General features: G+C 38.2%; 1 protein-coding gene across 7 annotated transcripts in view; it reads right to left on the reverse strand.

Moving 5' to 3' along the window:
- Positions 1-18,546, reverse strand: part of ptprsa (protein tyrosine phosphatase receptor type Sa) — a 221,115-nt gene that overhangs the window by 79,188 nt on the left and 123,381 nt on the right. For all 7 annotated transcript variants that reach the window (XM_075485598.1, XM_075485596.1, XM_075485599.1 and 4 more), the window contains one exon: positions 5,556-5,744. In XM_075485598.1, the coding sequence (XP_075341713.1) occupies positions 5,556-5,744 (189 nt within the window). The remainder of the gene's footprint in view (positions 1-5,555; positions 5,745-18,546) is intronic.

The raw sequence follows: 18,546 nt of genomic DNA on the forward strand, positions 1-18,546 counted from the left end.
GTACATAATTTCTTTTTGTAGAGATTTGATGTTAGATGTTGCTTTGATTTGTGCTTCTATAAAAAAAAAAAACAACGCTATGCCATCTATCCCTATATGTATGTGACGTGATTTTTCACATGAACCAAATACACTACATTCTGAGTATTTACTTTGTTGTTGCAATTGCAAACTCTGATAAAGTGAAAAAAATCAGTGTATGGATAAATTTGACATTTCTTATCTAACAGATTTCTATAGAGAGTGAATCTGTACTAAAAGAAGCATAAAGCTTAGGCAAAGAGTGAAAGCTTGGTGTCATTGAAAAACCAGGCAAAACCAAAGTGACATATTAAAAAATTCTGGCATGATAATCCACATGTTCATAGGTAAATCACAAGACAAAGCACAACAGGGCTCTGGGAAGGTTACATTGTTATAGAGTTAGAGTTTGATTAGAGGCTGCAGGAAGCTGGTTTACTTCGCTTCAGATAGATGAATTTTAGTTGGGAGTTAAGAGGTTATGAGCTAAAGGTTAGAGGTTCAGGTCAAAGTTAGGTTAGGTTAGGTTAGGTTAGGTTAGGTTAGGTTAGGTTAGGTTAGAGTAAGGTTAATGTTAATAAAGCAGGTTGGTACGAGGCAGGGTTATCACAAGGACCTTCTAAGGAAATTAGTGACAAAAGAAAGACAATGAAATGAAAATGAGTATTGTTATGAGATGGATAAAGGAAAGCAGAGGTTGTTCAGAGCAACGGTTCTACAGAAACACAAAAAAGGGGAGTAGAAATGATCTGTTTTAATAATGTTGACTCAATAGCTCAATAAGAATATTTTTAAACTAATTTTCAATGATTAAACATCGTGAAAAAATAAAAATAAAACATAATCAAGAAAGACCAGAGAAGCCAAGTCTGCAGGAGCAAGCCAATATTCAATCACAGTGGTAAATCCAACTGTATTAGGGTCATGTAACCTAAGCTAACGGCCATAAGCTCCCCATCTAAGCTTTGGTCATAAAGGGGTTGATAAGATTAGGGTGACAATGACCCAAATATATATCAACATGCTGCTGTCCTTCTAACATTATCAAATGTGGTAATATTTTTTCCCACAGAAACACCCAGCTGTTTTGTTAAACAACCCTCTGAATGTATTAATAAATATAAATAAAGACTACATTCTGGCCAGAGGCAATCTGGCAGGAGATATTGCACATCTGCATGTGAGGTGAATGGGGTTGCGTGATTGGCTGAGTGTCAGAGACTGACCACCCACCAGAAGGCATGCGGGTGACCTTCTCCTCGACAGACCCCACTAGGATCCTGGTGAAGTCACAGCAGGTCCAGGGGGAAAAAAAGCCCATTGTTACCACATCTGCAGAGATCCAAGCCTCTGCCTCTAGAGCTGCTTTGATGCCAACATGTGAGTGTTTTCCTGCAGATTAAGTGCAACTGAGTAACACATGTGGATAAATCTGTGACTGTAAAGGATCCATGAAATGTCAGATAATGATTTAAAACCTTTATATTAAAAAGGACTTTAATCTTTGTGGATACTCCTCTACATCCTCTCACTGTCACTGTGGCTTGTGGTTAATCTGTTCTGGCTGACAAGGCCAGCGAGAGCCTGGGGTTTGCAGTCATGGGAACTTGGGGAGAAATGTCAGGCTCCCTACACACCTCTAAAGGAACCCCCCAGGGGACCCTGATGCAAATATCACTGCCCCACCAACACAGCATGGTCTGGAACATAAGGAATCAGTCTGCCTCAGCCATCTTTAAAATCACAGTTAAAAAATTCAAACCTGTTACTGTGACGTTATCTATTTTTAAGTGTGAATGTCAGAGCCACATTTGCCTCTCGATATCACAGAATGAATGAAAGATATGGGAAAAAGGTCAGGGGGTTTCTACACACAAGCTGGAAACCGAGAGGGTTTTTGAAGGCATATCCGCCCATCCACTTATCACGTTTCCATTACCCCTCCAACCTTTCTCCTTATTTTACCACTTCAATCTACCAGGTTCAAAGCTTTCTTCTGAGATTTAAGTGAGCCTGATCCAAAAGAGCAAACAGTAGGGACCCAGAAACTGTCAAGAGGAATCTGATCAACAGAAACCCCTGAAAAAAAAAATAGCAATTTATAATGTTGTTTCTCAAACTTTTAGCTTTTTTTTTCTGTTTTATTTTGCTGGAATTAATACTAAAACCCTAAGGCCTAAGATGGTTGCTAGAAGGGGCGAGGATATGAGGTGCTTGAGCAAGCAGACTTTTTTCTCATCAGCATAAATCCTAAGTGGTGGTGAACTTTCCAGCAATGCCACGAAAGAAAAAAGGCTACCCCCAAAACTAACATAACTTTGCAAGAGTCTTATTGAAACAAGGAAAAGTAATTTCCTTTTCTGCCTTCCTATACACATATATGTTTTGAATTGTAAGTAAAAAATACTGTGCTTGAAGTAGCATGTGTATTTTTGCAAGGAGTTCAAAAAGTTAGGAAAACTGCAAAATGTGGTAACAAGGGGGTGAGGGCAAAACTGGCATGAGAAAAATAAAAAAGTACAGCCATACAGAAGGGTAGTAGCCTTCACCTTGAGAGAGCTCAAAAGTTTCTCAGCTCCTGCACAGGAACTGCACAGGAACTATTGTCTTGGATTCAAACAAAAATCCTACTATTCCCTAAACGTCTGCCACCTTGCAACAGCAGAGAAAAAAATATAAAAACAAAGAGATGTGACGGGGACACGTGAAGAAATCTGGTTAATATGGTAAGGAAAAAATAGATAAGATAACATTAATTTCTAGGGAAACTTCAAGGGAAAAGTTAGCCTTACTAGGAATGACCTTGTTTCAAAAGACTTGTCATCCTCATGAAAATAAAAATAAAAATAAAAAAACCTGGGCTCACTCAGCTCGAACAGCTTCTCTGTTCCAAAGTGGTGATATAAAGGAAAATGAAGTTGAACTTAGAAAGAGTGGGGGGGGGGGACAAAAGCAAAAGTTTAGAATAAACAGAGGCAGATAATAGGGAACAAATGGAAAAAGAGGGCAAGGTGGTGGGAGAGGAAGGGATTCATGCATTTTGGAAACTTTAAATATGCCATCTGTGTCAAGGAGCGGGGTTGGTTTGATGAGCTTTGCATGGCACTTACCAAAGGTTTCTGAAAATGACAAAGCAAGAAGAAGTAAATAGAAAAGAAAGGAAGAACAACATAGTTCATTTTAGATCGAGGTTAAAGGTGATTGTTACCCAAGAGTTACATGAACTACATGATGCACTATAGAAGGAACAATTAATTTTTCAGTCAACATTATTTAGAATTTATTATTGTAATTATTCAATTTGTTTCGGTATTCCAAAATAAAACATGTAAATTAAACATGTAAAATATTCCAGATTTAATTCTTATTTATTCTCATTTTAATGTGTATCATTTAGTTTTTGCTTTTAACTTGTGTTATTGATCAGAACCAAATTAAATGTGTTTGAAGACTCTGCAATGTGAACTGAGGCACATATGAGTTTCAGACACCAACACAGACATTGCACTTTCAGAGAGAGCAAGACAATAAAGCAAAAGTTTGTGTCAGTAAAACAGGAAACACAAAGACAACTGAAGAAATTAGGAAACAGAGAAAGACAGATGATTCAGACGTTAGACAACAGGCAGGCAGCTCAATATTTATGTCCATCATCCGCCAAAGCTTGGGACTCGCGAAGCCATGTTGAACAAGTAAACCGTTAGTTTATAGAAAATAACCGGCCATTTTACATGATTAAATTACAAGCTTAAAAAAGAAAATGCCGTTGGAGAATAAAAACCTATCAGCTGAGAAATACACATCAAAATTGTGATATTAGGTTTGATGTTCTAAAAGTCAAGTTTTTACAAGCTCTTCATTCACGAATTTTTCAGCACTGTTACGGTTAACTACAAACCTAACAATTCTGAACGTCATTAAAGAAGATATATCATCCAGCAGTTGAAATATCACATAACTTAAATAACAGCCATCTGATTCACATAAAGCATATCAATGAAAACATATCTTATTGTTCCACTCATACAGTGCAGGTACTTTCCACAATATAGGGTGATCGATAAGATGAAACTGTATCACGACAACATAAGCACGACTCGTCGACTGCTATGTGCAACAAGATGCCCTGAATCCGATCCTATATAGAGTTTGTCTACTAGTACCACAGGGAAACGTTTGACAATCCCATTATTTTTATATTCCTCATAATACAAATGATGCCTTTACTTGGTGTTTAACTTATCAAAATTGATATCACACCAGCAACTGCACTAATGCACCAAATAAAGCAATCACGGAACTAAAAAATGCTAAACAACATAGGCCACCTATAAGTTCAAAGGTCTGTATTTTCAGGAGAGAGCTGTCTGGGCAAAAGATGAACATTAGAGTAAAAACAATAAAGTGAAGGCTGTTTTTAAAGGGTCCTCTCTGAAGGTTCTTTGTCCTCAAACTTGGGTCAGGAGCACTGGTTATCCACCTTTACCAAAGTTTCCCAGGATATGTTGTTAAAGATGCCTGGGACCACATGACTACATTGATCGATACATATCCAAAATAGTCCCATACTAAAAGTTTTGACTGGAAATTCTAATAGTTAAAAGGTTGGCCTCACGACCTCTGGCAATTTCAAGAAAAATATGTCTAAAATTGAAAGATTTTACACAATTGTGAACTTGCTGTATTTTATAAGGCTTGAATAATGAAATGACAAATCGATTCTTTTGACTGTACAGCTCTTGAGGGGCACAACTAGGGCAGGAACTCAATGGGAACAGACTCTTTATTTAGTGGTGTCTACCCTGATTTACGTTTGTAGCAGCGAATCAAATGGGAGTCAATGGATTTTTCAAATGGTGACAAATCATCGACCTAAAATATCTACCCTTATCGCCCAGAGCCACTTCAAGGCCTGCTCTTAATTAGCTATATAATTAGACTTTGCTTTACTGGGCCACTCAGTAGGCTTTAATCAATGGGAACAAGACAACATATCCACATCTGAGTTTTGTCATTATAATGTGGACATTGTTCTCATTGTTAGCCATGACACACTTGTGGGATGTTGCAACTAATTTGACCTCATTCTGCAGAGTTACACTCTGTGAAAACAAACTGCACAATGACAACAGCTGGACTTCATACTGTTTGATGGCGGCACTATATATACTATATCTAAATAATTTACAAGAAAAAAAATTCTATTGACACATATTTGAGGTAAAGATTTGTTCTCTTAAAACTGACACTCCAACTGAATACTTTAATCAAATTAAGTAATTCTCATTACACTTGGTCTACAGCAGTCCAGACAACTTAGTTTTTACATATAAATCCCAAATTGGAGATATGAATTTGCCTTTCCTCACTCTTATTAGTAATCTGAAAATAAGGTAACAAAAGGGAATCCTCAGAAATATTGACATGTGAGCTGCAAAATACAAAACAACCCTGTTAACTAGTATGTTCATTGAAATCAGAAAAGTCCTTCTTGAGTTGCAAAAGCAGGGATATAAGGATTGAGCTTTCCTTACCTGAGCGTAGCTGCTTGATTCGCCCTTTACTTGCACTGGGGTCTATGGGCAAGAAGTCTTTGTACCAGGTTATTTCTGGGTCAGGGTTGCCACTGGCAGCACACAGCATGGTGGCTGTGCGAGTGCGTTCCACCACTTTGAGTTGAGGGCCCATGTCAATGTTTGGGAAGCCTGATGGAAGAAGGTCCTCTGTGAAAAGAAACGGAAAAGAGAGCATGTGAGTCTGATGAAAAAAAGAAAAAGATACACTCAAGTTATGGGACTTTGCAGGGTTCAAGTTGTTCAGAAAAGTAGAATCGAGAAACATGTGAATCTGCACTCGCAAATTAGTTGAAAAAGGAAACATTTAATAATTGATAAGCGGGGTTGGAATGGCTCGGTAAACAAAATCCAGTGACTGGCAAAATGTCTCCTTTGTCACCAAAGCCTGCATGCGGTGAACCAAAAATAGAATGTCAGAATGAAGATGCAAACCTACTGTATGTTAACAGAGCATAATCTAATTTCAAAGAAGATTATTTTTCTTGAATTTCTTGTATTCTTTTCATGAGGGTAATTTTTCGGGTAAGAAAGATTTCAAGCTTCAAACGAGCTTTTAAAACAAATACTTTCAGTCAGCGGGAGCTATTTGCCAGTCTGTGCAATAGATTTAGCATTCCGATACCTCAGTTTGCTCATTTCTGCCTTGAGTTTATCAATTCATATTGTGATAAGAAGTAGCTCCATACGGGCTGTGACTGAATATCAGCAGAGGTGTAACAGATCCGATATGATACATTTTTATAAAAATGTGTGAGAATTGCTCTGTTAGATTTAGGTATATTAGACATCATTATCATTCCTATACCAGTTTAATAACCATCACACCAGAACACAAATACTGCTGTTTCTCTATGGCTAATAATCATGCATGATTGAACCATAATTTAATTTTTAAGAGATGACAGTGTAGTGCACTCTGTGGTCATTGTTCTCCTCCCTGCTGTCTTTGAGCAATTAGTCCCATGGGTCAAATTGCCTGAACTCTACCCCGTCTGGAGCCAGAGTAATGATTTATTCTCAGATGACAAGGGTGGAGGGAGAAAAACCCCGAGCTGTAATGCTCATCAGAAGCCCAAGGCCACATCACAAATAGGGAGAGAATTGACTGACTGAGATACTGGCCAGTGGCACGGCAGAGCTCACTTGGTAAGCCAGTGACCTCATGTCCTCTTTTGCAGCCATCATAGTGGTCTCGTTACCAGGCCACAAGCTCTAAATTATGAGAGTTATTATCATTATTATTACTATTTTTGTAACAGTGTATCAAAGGTCTGCAATTACCTTTCAGACCTTTAACAAAAAGCTGCTTGTGTGATATCATGACGGATAAGGGTTATAAATATCTGAAAATCATCTATTCTTGGCCAATGATTTCTTACTAAACGCTGATTCATTTAGCTTACATAATAAATCAAATCTATGTTTTCTTGTCTTTTGCTTTTTAAATGAAAAAAAAGAGCAATATAAAACAAAACTGTGATTCTTTTTGATGTCCTAGCATTACTCTCTGGGACTGTGTGGAGAAGGGTGTTCACAAAAAATGTTCACATTTTGAAATATTGAGTCTTAGAAAATAAACACACATGACAAGGATGGGAGAAAGAAGCAGATGGTCTCAGAAATAAGTTCAGACAGCTTCCCTCTAAGGCTGACATAAGAGAACAATGAATATTTCAGTAGTAGGTTCAAAAAGTACAGGCATTTACTCTGTTTTAGGTTTTTGAGCTGTATCCTCTCCATCATTTATTTATGACCATCCCTGTATAATCTCTTTATACCAGTTCCCCTGAAGCTCAGAGAAGCTGGGACCTAGATTTCACTTTACAAAGTTACACAATATGTTCTCACAAACTCTCATCTCTGTGTGTCATCAATGATCTACAGTATGTATGAGATACCATCTAAGGCGCCGCAATCTCGTATCCCTCTGGCTAGTTCTGTCAGTTGGAGAAGCACATCTGCAAAGGGTAGGTCTGGCATGCACTGTGCATCAGTACATTACATCTCAATAACTCTTCATGCTATGAAAACATTACACTGCAGTCTGCAAAAAATTAATCTGGAAAACATATACGCAGGATACGTGAATTTACACTGATTAAGTAGATTGTAAAAAGTGTAAAAGTCGGCTAAAGTGGATGAACAAACAGGACCAAAAAAAATTGTAAATTAGAAGCTGGGATGATGGATTCATGGATAAATAATGCTATAGTTGCTGCTGCTCTATCCAGCCGTTTCCTGGATAAATGGCATGTATGCAGGCTGCTTGTTTCCCTAGGAATAGAGTCTGATACCATCTTTCACCCAGAAGCTTGAAGGCTCTGTCGATAATGGCGGTCATGCAAAAATAAATAGATCGCTCATTGAGGGAGTGTTACTTTAGGGTTATCCAGCCTGACTGTGAAGGGAAGACAGAAACTAATGACATGAACTGATCGTATCCATATTCCCACAGGGTCATTCCCTGTAATGGCACGGCAATTGCAATTCTATGATTTGTGCACCCTGTGATGACAGATCTACACAGGTCCAATAGAATCAACCAATAACTACTGGTTACTTGTCTGATTTGCTGGGAGCAGCCTTTGTCACTCAGGCCAACATTCATCATACAAAGGTGTTGTGAGATTCACGGTACAGTTGAACCCTCCATTTTGGCATGAATGTTCAAAGCCCTACTTAATTTTCACTACACTCACACATACAAAAGCACATACAATTTTCATTATGACTGTGCAAATGATGAAAGTAAAATACATATTTTAAAAAATGTAACTATATTTTAACTAAATAAAGTCAACTACTTTCACTTCAAATTTGGGACACTTGGGAGAGAATATTAGTCGGTCAGTCATGACAGTGTTTTTTTAGGCAACTTTTAATTCAAGGGTTCAAAGGTAATTTTGATGTATCCCACTGAGTCATTTATTGGTCAGTTTTAGTATATTTGTTAGCTTTTGGTGAAAGTTAGTATCCAGGCAGCACAGCTTGCAGTGTGGTGTTCTCCACTGATACGATGTGTAGTACTTTGTCAGCAGTTAAAAAAAAAGTATGAAAAAAATGAAAAGAACAAAACTGTTCTAAGGTTTATCAGATCTTAGTAATTGACTTATTTATTCATCTATTTATATCCCCCACACAGTACTGGGAAAAAGTCTTGATCCACCCCTGATTTCTGTGTGTTTGTTTTCCAAGGAACCAGACTTTCTTGTAATCTTTTAAAGAGGTCTTGATCATAAGTTCTTCAGGCTTTCTGTCTGAAGGCATTCTCCTAATTTTTGGGGGATTTTGGAGATTAGACAAGCAGAGGACCAAAAAAAAAAAAATGGCAGGCCTGAAATAAATCCAACAAAGGCCTGACAGAGGACCTGAGAGATGCATCTGGACATTCATTTGAGTCATCAAGTGTTTGCTGAAGCCTTGTCAGAAATGGTCTCGATGGAAGGGTGGCTGTCAAGAAGCCTTTCTTAAGAAAGGGAAAAAGGGAGGAAGTTTGCCAAATGACACAAGAACTAAAGTGAAACTCTTATGGATTAATGAAACTTTCCCTGAGCCTTGACCTCAACGTTATTGAAGCAGTGTGGGGTCATTTCGACAGAGAATCAAACCAAAGGGCAGTCAACATCCAAAGAAGAACTTTGGACCAACTATTCCTGGAAAAAGCATGTCTCAGAGGGTTCAGACTGTGTTGAAGAACAAAGGTGGATACATTGACTTTCAAGTCTGTAAGAATTGTACAAACTATACTGTATTTTTCTTTATATTTGCATTTACTTCCTGGCAATATATACTTAAAGTTGGCTCAGAAGTGAGTAATGTGCATTTTTGCACAAGTCAATCATACTTTTGATACTATTCAAAAGGATTTGGAAGGCTCCTAAAATCACAACTTGTTAATTAGAGCAGGGTTTGAAGTTATTCAAGGTAAAGTACACTAACATGAGGCTAGGTTGATAGAAAAAAAATCATATATCTGCTACACATAACAGCTGTTTTGATCAACATGACTGCAAAGCTAAACCTCCTAGAGGCTATGTGTGACCCTCTTGATTTTTGTTATTCTTTTGGCTTTTAAGTTTTTAAAGGGTTTAGTAAGTCATTAACCATAATTGTCTTTAATTTCACTTTGACATTTAATATCATTATACAAGTGACAGGTGCAAAGCCTTTAATCAGCCACTGGTTAGCTTAGCCACTGCCCGACTGTTAATCTGCCAACTCACGCCTGCTGTTGCAGTCTGCTTTCTATCATGCTAACCATTTCTCTCTTAAAATATCCGTCCTTTAGACTCATTTAACTCTCCTGACAAATAACATTTCCAGTGATTCACCGTTAGTAAACCATGTCTATATATTGTGGTCTCTTACACCATTTCCACTGCAGTGAGAGAATAAAGTATACTGATAAACCAAAGCATCTCTTGGAAACACAAAATTGCCTTAGAACTCCCTGTTACATACATTTACATTCATCAATAAAATCTTCAGTATTTAAGACCTTCATAAGCATCACAAATAGTCTATACTAAATGAGCAGCCTGGTGGAAGAGAGTTCCCAAGTCTTTTTCAACCCATATCTACAATCCTCCTGGAAACTTTCATCATGCAGTCAGCTTGTTCTGGCCAAATTGCTACAGTATAACACTTGAGAAGAATTTTTTTTTTTTTTATACTACATATTTGATTTATTTTCAAGTAATTCCAACATCAGTGACTTCAAACAACTTGCTCTGAGCCATCATTGACTTCCCAGAAAGAAGAGAGTTAAAACAAATGGTGAATCCTGACTGGCTGGGACTGCAGCAAAGTGCCAGCATATCCCGCACCCATTACTCATATTATTATTTTCACTTACTGCAATGATTTAATTTCATCAGCAATTTAATCAGGTTAACTGATTACCCAATGCCGCAGCAGACAGAATACATGCTTTAAGCAAGCCTGTGCACTAATACCGCAGAGGGACAGAGGCAGAGTGAGAGAAGGAAAGGAGGAGCAACAGGGCTGTAAAAGAGGCACAGATAAGTAAAGATGCTATGTTACAGAGAAAGAGGGTAATAGAGATAGTCAATATGGATAAATAAAGCCAATGGCACACTCTCTTTTATACCTCTGAAGAAAATAGATGTTTAACTAATAGTCAGACCCAGCTGCTCAGACTCACCAGAATGCAGTTCATTTGCACTTACCCCAAAGCCAGAAGTGCACATATCACAAACAAGGGAGGGACGCCTGTTCGCAGGGAGGTTATATTATACAGATGGGGCACTTCTGGAGTACTTTTGAAAGTCTGTTTGCTAAAATGCATGTGTGTGTTTGATAAATGTTTGATAAATTTGTAGGATTTGTATAAAATATAAGGAAACAAACCCCACAAAAGGCATTTGCTTGTACTTCCTCATAGTGGTTGGGTTGACAAGGTTTCCACACCAAATGATAATGACATTTTTGACTCGGTATGATTTCAAAACCAAGTAAATGTTTTCTATTGTACATTCAAGTCTAAATTTGCTACTCATTCTGTTGCAAAATAGTTTTGCTGGCTTCTCTCCTGCCTCTGTTTGTGCTGTAAAGAAAAGCATCTAAAACCCATTAGCTATAGTAAAGAATGTGCAAAAGCTATCTGTGACGATCGTGCATCCTAAGTTATATCATCCAACCAGACTAAATGGAAGTTAAAGAAAATTCTGTGCTTTATGTGCATCTTTCTGTGACATTCTTTGAATTGTTGAATTCCTGAAGTAATGTAGAGAGGAAGACAGGGAAGAGTGGCACAGAAAGATCCAGTGACAGAGAAGAATAGCAACACCGGGGAAATCTAATCACACGTCTCTGGCCTTGACACTGATAGCCCTCTCTGGATATCTCAGTTGAATAAGGGTTATTATACACCCAGCTCTCAACCTCTAACCCTTCCTCTATTCCCAGAAAGACATCTATGTCTTATTGTTATTCTCCACATCTGGCGAATCTAACCACCAAGGGAAACATTTACATCCGCATCTCCAAAAATACGACCCAAGAGAAACAATCAGAAACACGAAATGAGAAAAAGAAAGATTGAAGGAGGAAAAAACTGAAAAAAATGATTAGTCTAAAATGAGTCTGTTGGGTCAGTTTTCTGGCTGCTTAAAGACCATGCAGGGTAAACCAGCATGTATTTATTTATTTTTCTTTTAGTAGAATTTTGGACCAATTTAATGTAGAGTTTTTTACCAAAGAAAAAGTGTTGTGAGGGTCAGCTGGAATAATCTCCAGTAATTTATGACCATTTACACGATGGAGCTGATAAAGATAGTAAAGGGGAAAATGACTAAGAGGTCCTTTACCTGATGAGCTGAGCTTTGAGATGAATGAAAAAATTCAGTCTGGCATGCAGACTTACTGTGCTGACAGTTCTGACTGTGATGGTTTTGCTACATGTTCCACTACACCACCAAAGCGGAACGCAGTTCATATAAGGGCCACAATCAAATAGCTGATGTCACTACAGACAAATAAATGGTCATGCTCAAAAAAAAAAACTGAGATCAGCCAAATCTCACAATTGGGCTAAATGGATATTCATTATTAGAGATTTTTCTCTTAAAAATAATGACGACAGCTGCTGACAAGTAGAACTGTTGGCAGCAACTACGACAGCATATGCCAATGAGTTTTGTCAATAAATCTGAGAACCAAAAAAAAACTTGCAGAAATTAAAAGAAGCCCAGCAAAGTCACTTCAGAGGTAACACTGGGCAGGAAAACTATTTTTATCTTCCAGGTGGGCAGTTTATTGGAGCGTACCATTAGGGAAAAATGATAGCACATCATTCCGTCCATCATTTTCTGGTATTTTTCAGACATCAAGACCTAAGCACTATAAAAAACACAAATGATTGGATGTTACTAATGTCAGTAAAAGGGTATGGGTGACAAAAAAAAATGGAATTAAAGTTAACTGGAATGAACAAATGCAGGCTTCCTCCCTACAAGCTTCCCACCACCCCCCCACCCCCAAATCCTACATGCCATCTCATCCTAAATGCTGGAAAACAAGGCCCCATCGTGGAGGGTTAAAAAATTATTTCATATATGTGTACATACATACATGTGTATATGTATATGTAAATGTAAGCATTCCTATGTAACCACACTGTTTCGCTAATGTGCTGAGCCACCACGATAGATACAGCATAGACATGAGAGGGGCGTAATTGTCAAGGACGGCTCAGACTATCCCCTGCCTGTAAGCACAGGGAGGAAATAAAAGAAAAAAAGGTAATAAAATTCTGTTTACTTGTCTCAGTGTGAAACAGTTTATCAAACACAGCCTCAAACTCAAACAAAAAACACACAGTTCTCTCTGTTTCCTTCTCTTTCACTCTTGTCAGCATCCTGAGGTGTCTGGGGTAAGACAGGCGAACACCAGGGGAGACAGGAGATGAAGCCAGGGCCATTAAAGGAAGTGCCCCTCCATAGAGAAACGTCAACCAGTCAGGTCTAGTTTAGTGGTGGGTGGCTCTGAGTGTGTGTGTGTGTCTCTTTAAGTCTAAGTATCTGTAAGCGTGTGCATGCATGAGAGAGTAGGACTGTGTGAAGAGGTGCATTGGGCATCTTGAAACCTGACTTCAGTTAACAACATAATGTGGGTGGTTTTGCAGCTTTAAAAAGCATTTTATAGGGCAGAAATTCTGCTTTTTAAAATGTTAAGATAATCTAGAGTTTTAGGGAACCTAATTCAACGACAGCTTTTTCTTCTAAAATATAACTAAAATGCCCACTAATACTCTATGAAAGACGTGTTGATATCAAAAGACATGTTTTCTCATGGGATTTTCCTCTGCATTGTGACAAAAATAGAAGCTACATGAGAGCAAAACTTCTCAACTAACGTACATCATTTGAGTTCTGTCAAAATATGTAGCTGGATAGCACAGTTTTCTGACATATGTAATTAATGATGACACCGATGAGTTAGTAAATGGAGGACGTGCCTTGACAACTTACTGGAACACAGCCTACTTCATAAGATCAGCAATCATGTTGGAATAAAAAAAAGGAAAAAAAGAAACCAAAAAGCCTTTGCAAAATAAGTTGAGAAACTATGTAAACAGCTGAGAATATTTATCCATCCTTAGGTCAATACTTTGACAATACCACCATTCATATCATAAGAACTTTAGCTGTGGTGAATAGCAGAACTAAGAATGGTTTTGTCTTTGGTTATAAAAGTCAACATGAATTTGAAAACCAGTCAGTGGGAAAGATATCTGCTGTGTTACAAGTTCCATCTTTGAACAAGGTTTGTACGTGACAGAGAAATCAACCCCTGACATGTGAAGCAAAGGCCTCTCTAAGCTAGCAAAGCAACTTGAGTTCAAAACAACAACAGACTGAGAGTGCTGAGCTGCTGCACTGTGCTACCAAAATAAATAGTCTACTCCAAACAAATACAGAGACTTCAAATCTAACACCGACAGTGAGTGCATAAGTCTTGATGAAGGTGGACGGGTGGGGCTGAGGGGCAAGGTTATTATCTTGGTGGGCCATTAGTGCAATCAAGCCACTAATGACAGGTTTGGAGGCACCTTTAGTGAGCAGAGCAACAATTATGAATATGCAGTGGCTTGAAATGAAAAGAGGACCGGTCAGATGAGCGCCTCGTAATTGCTTAATGTCACTTTGAGATGTGGAAAAAAAAAAACAGATGTGACAACAAGGGTCACAGAGGATGCAATCCTGCACCATGGTGAGAACAGTTGGACTGTTGGAAAAATAAGTCACTTAAAAGATGACAAGATCGAGAGGTTGCGGCTAGAATGCTGATGGGCTTGGTAGGAGGCAGGATTATTAGGAGGAAAAGTGGACAGAAAACCTGGGTGGATGGCCAGTAAAATAAACGTACTACAAAGGAAAAGCAAAATGTTTTAACAAATGAAGTTTTCCTTGAGAAGAAATGACCCAGTGACAGCTATGTGATGATTAAACTGGACTCCATTTATTTAATTCAAATACTATTTGAAAAATTTTGAAAACCTGTTCATGCAGGTTTGTGGGCAGAAGATGAGGACTAGAGGTTAGAGCATGAACAGTTGGATGTACTGTTAACCTTTATGAGTGAAAGTTCACTGTATTTATCTTTTTTTATGAACAGCTGCTATTAAATCCAATAGCATCCTGGCTGCTCAAGCACAAGCTTTATAATCATGAACAAGTCCTGGGTAGTATCTTAACCAAGCCTCTCTCTCAATCTGCCATTTTATTCAATCCTATTCTCTATCTTTTGATAAGTGTCCCTAACATCTCTTGAAGATTTGCATGTATTCATGTGATATAAGGCTCAGGTTTTACAAGACTTGAATATTTCTCTTGATTACACAGTGTGTCATCTACCTTATTTGAGGTGTATAACATATATAAGGCCTCTTCAGTCTTCCTTTTTTCCTCTGCTCAGTCTTAGCTGATGTAAATCCTCGTGCCAAAGAGGAAATACTAATAATCATGCTTTTAAGCTTTCCATCCAACCTTTAACACAAGAAGCACAGGTTTGGCACACCACACTTTAAAGTCTCATCAACTGTCAGTCCTGCAGTGTCCACAGCACGACCCCTGTGTTGTATGAATTCAGTCACCTGGGTTTTTGGCTGTTGTATATGCATGAAGCTGGTGGTCGAGGCCACATCCCCTTGCTCCTCTTTATGCATGAGCTGGGCCACTCCAAAAATCATCACTCCTACAGATTCCACAGGAACCACCTATTCATCCCAACTCTAATTTGGTGTGAAGCAAAACGTCTCATCCCATCCTTATCATTTAAATTGTTAAGTACTGTTTATGCTCTGCTAAAAAAAAGAAAATGAAAAAAGACTATTATAATTCTGAACAGTGATATAGCGATGAATTATTTTCTTTGTTCTGTCATTTTTTCAGACTAATTAAGCATCTCATTAGCAATAATAAGACCTGTCCAGCTGCATATGTCACTCAACTTTGCAAAATACTGGTGAAAACCAAATGAAATATTACTAAAGGTAGAAAGCAGATGCAGGAAATGTAACTGCTCATTTCGATTCAAGCTGAGGTGTATTCTGACAATTTTGAGCAAGTAAAATATAATAGGAATATAATAGGAAAACAAATGCTAATGTGGGTAGAAAGATCAGGAAATGTTCCATGACAGGTTAAATAACCAAAACAATCATTTGCATACTGTTCATACTCAAAACATCTCAAAGACACTCTTTGAGATGTCTTTGTCATCTGATTGAGAAAAAAAGTCATCAGTCATTAATAAACCAATCATTGTGACACTAACCCTCCATGCTTATCATCTTCTAACTATTTTTCGCTTCTCCCCAGTCTGTCATATTGACTGTGGCCAGTCAATATGAGATGTCTGCAGTGGCCAGGGTCACTCTACTTGAGCAGAAATCATATAAAATGGATGGCAAAAGTTCAGTTGCTGGCCACCTTTAACAAGGGGCAAGCTCTGTCCTCTTATCCAACTCCATCACCACCTCTATGACTCTTTCCCCTTCTTTGTCCTTTATCTTTCTTGCTACCACTTAGCTAATGTCTCCGTTCTTCATCCTCCAATCCCACCTGATTACAGCACTGCAAGTTCAAGGGATCAAAGGATTCAGTGGCCATAAACTCTCATCTGAGTGAATTTCCTCTAGAGGGAACTTTTTTTTTTCTAATAGAAGAGAGAGATGGAACACTAATAGTAGGCTGGCAGGCAGAGAAATACCAGAATGAGGGTAGAAAGTGGTGCACTGGGAGGGAAAGGTGAAAGGTGCGCAGAGAGATAGCTTCAAAGAGTGGAAAGAGTGCTGGAGTCACTGAAGAACAGCAAAGGGGATATTTTTGAGGAAACAACACAAAACTTCTTAAGCTTCCAATAAGAGATCAGGGGCATCAGGGCCATCCATGTGGTCAGCATCCATCTATTGATCTGTTTTGTTTTTTTTTTGCCTTGCCTGCCCTCCACTACAAACCAATAACAGCAAAAAGAGCCCCAGCTCAGCACAATAGAAACTCAAAACCACAATCACTGAGCAAAACGATAAATTAACTCCACATGCAATCCTCGTAAAAGAAAAAGAGCCAAACAATAACCACAAAAAGTAAAAGTGTTTTTCACTGACTTGCTGATAACATGAGCCATGTGTTAAAATAGACTGACTGTGAGGAGGTAACCTTCAATGAGTTTAAATCTTAACGGCACTAAAATAATGTATTATTTACGGATGGAGGCGATGAGTGCTGCTTGGGAATGAGAATTTACTTGTTTGTCAGGGACAAGGTAGAGATAATGCAGTTGGAAAACAGTGTTTGTACATACTGTACAGTATGAGGAATGTCAGGGTCTTAGCTGTGCTAAGACAGTCATTTTTTATTCGTTTTCACTCAGTTTCAGGCAACCATGAACTTGTAATTTTGTTAACCTTTTCATCCTGTCTTGGCTGATAGCTAAACAATTAAACCATGAAGAGTATGCCAGCAGAAATGCATGTAAAAAGTGAAAAAAAGATATGTAGCGTGGAAACGTAGTGTGGTTTTCTGCTTTATGACTACAAGCATCTTCCCTTGAACACTTGATCTGACAAGTCAATTCTTACTACAATGAGATACAGATTGTTCTGTTTTTTTTCTACTCACCAACCTGGCACTTTCCTCTATATTTTTTGTCTTTCCAGCTAAAGATGTCAGAGACTAGTGAAAGGGGGCAACGGTCATTTCAGAAGCGGACAGAAAGGAAGAGGACGAGCAGAAAAATCTGTTGCTGATACTGCCAAGTTAATTCTTGACTGTCTCTTCACTGGGTGGCCACTACCTGCCTGATGGCTCTCCTTTTCTCTCTTCCTTTGTCTTCCTTCTTCTGCTGCACACACACACATCATACATAAATACTCCACAAACCATAAACTTTGTCAAACGCTGACAATGTGCCATGTACACACTTCAAGAAAGATGCTTTATTGCTCTCTCTCTCTGTTCTTTTTTTTCACCATGCTTTCATTAATTTTTCACCCAGTTTGTGCCCTAGACTCACTCTCTACTCTAAAATGAAAAAAACAATAAGCATTCAACCCTGCAACACCAACACATCACTGTATGTGTGCTACAAAGACAAAAGAAAGAGGGTAAACGGACTGCAAACAAATTAATCCCAAAAATTATATGTAAAAAAAGAAAAAGATCAATAACAAATAAACAGTAGCATCTGGGAAAAGTATGTTTTTGGAAAGGTAAAAAAAATGTTCTTGCTTTTTACCATATATTTAAATGTGAGGAGATGTAAAAAGGAGTTTCAGTAGGCCACAAAAACCCAGGGGACTATAAATAAAGCCAAGGAGAACACAAACACGAAGATATATCGTGTTGGAACATGAACACAAAGTACCATCACAAACACACATGATGTGCTCATGATGGTACTTGTTCAGAGGAAACTGAAAACGTGAATAGCAAAGAAGATAAATGTTCTGTTTTACTTCTTATCAACCCTCTTTTCCTGACTGAAACTTCCCCTCTGTTGTAGCCAGGGCTAGGAGATTTAAAACCTTAAGAAAAAGAAACTGAAATCATACTACTACTAACAGATAAACTCATTAGAATTAAAAAATGTTACTTAAAAAAAAAAAAAAAGTATACCACACGGTATGAGGATGTGAACAGTTCATAAAATACCCTAATGCAGCGTGCTGTCATTTCACTGTTTTTCTGCCCCAACAGAGCTTGACCGTGAATCGTTCAGGATACAGAATCAAATCAAAATTCACCATAACTTGCTCTGTCATGAAAGTGGTCAAACTGCAGACAGCCTGATCAAACAGTAGGCCATCGTGCCAAACTAGTCTCTAGGTAACGGTGGGTGACTGCTGAGCCTGGCTGGTATACTGCTGGTATACTAATGGTTGGAGTTTTTCACTCTATTCACAATCAGCAAATGAAACAGTACA

This window comes from Odontesthes bonariensis, chromosome 15 (assembly GCF_027942865.1).
Source record: "Odontesthes bonariensis isolate fOdoBon6 chromosome 15, fOdoBon6.hap1, whole genome shotgun sequence".
In the NCBI taxonomy this organism is placed as follows: domain Eukaryota; kingdom Metazoa; phylum Chordata; class Actinopteri; order Atheriniformes; family Atherinopsidae; genus Odontesthes; species Odontesthes bonariensis.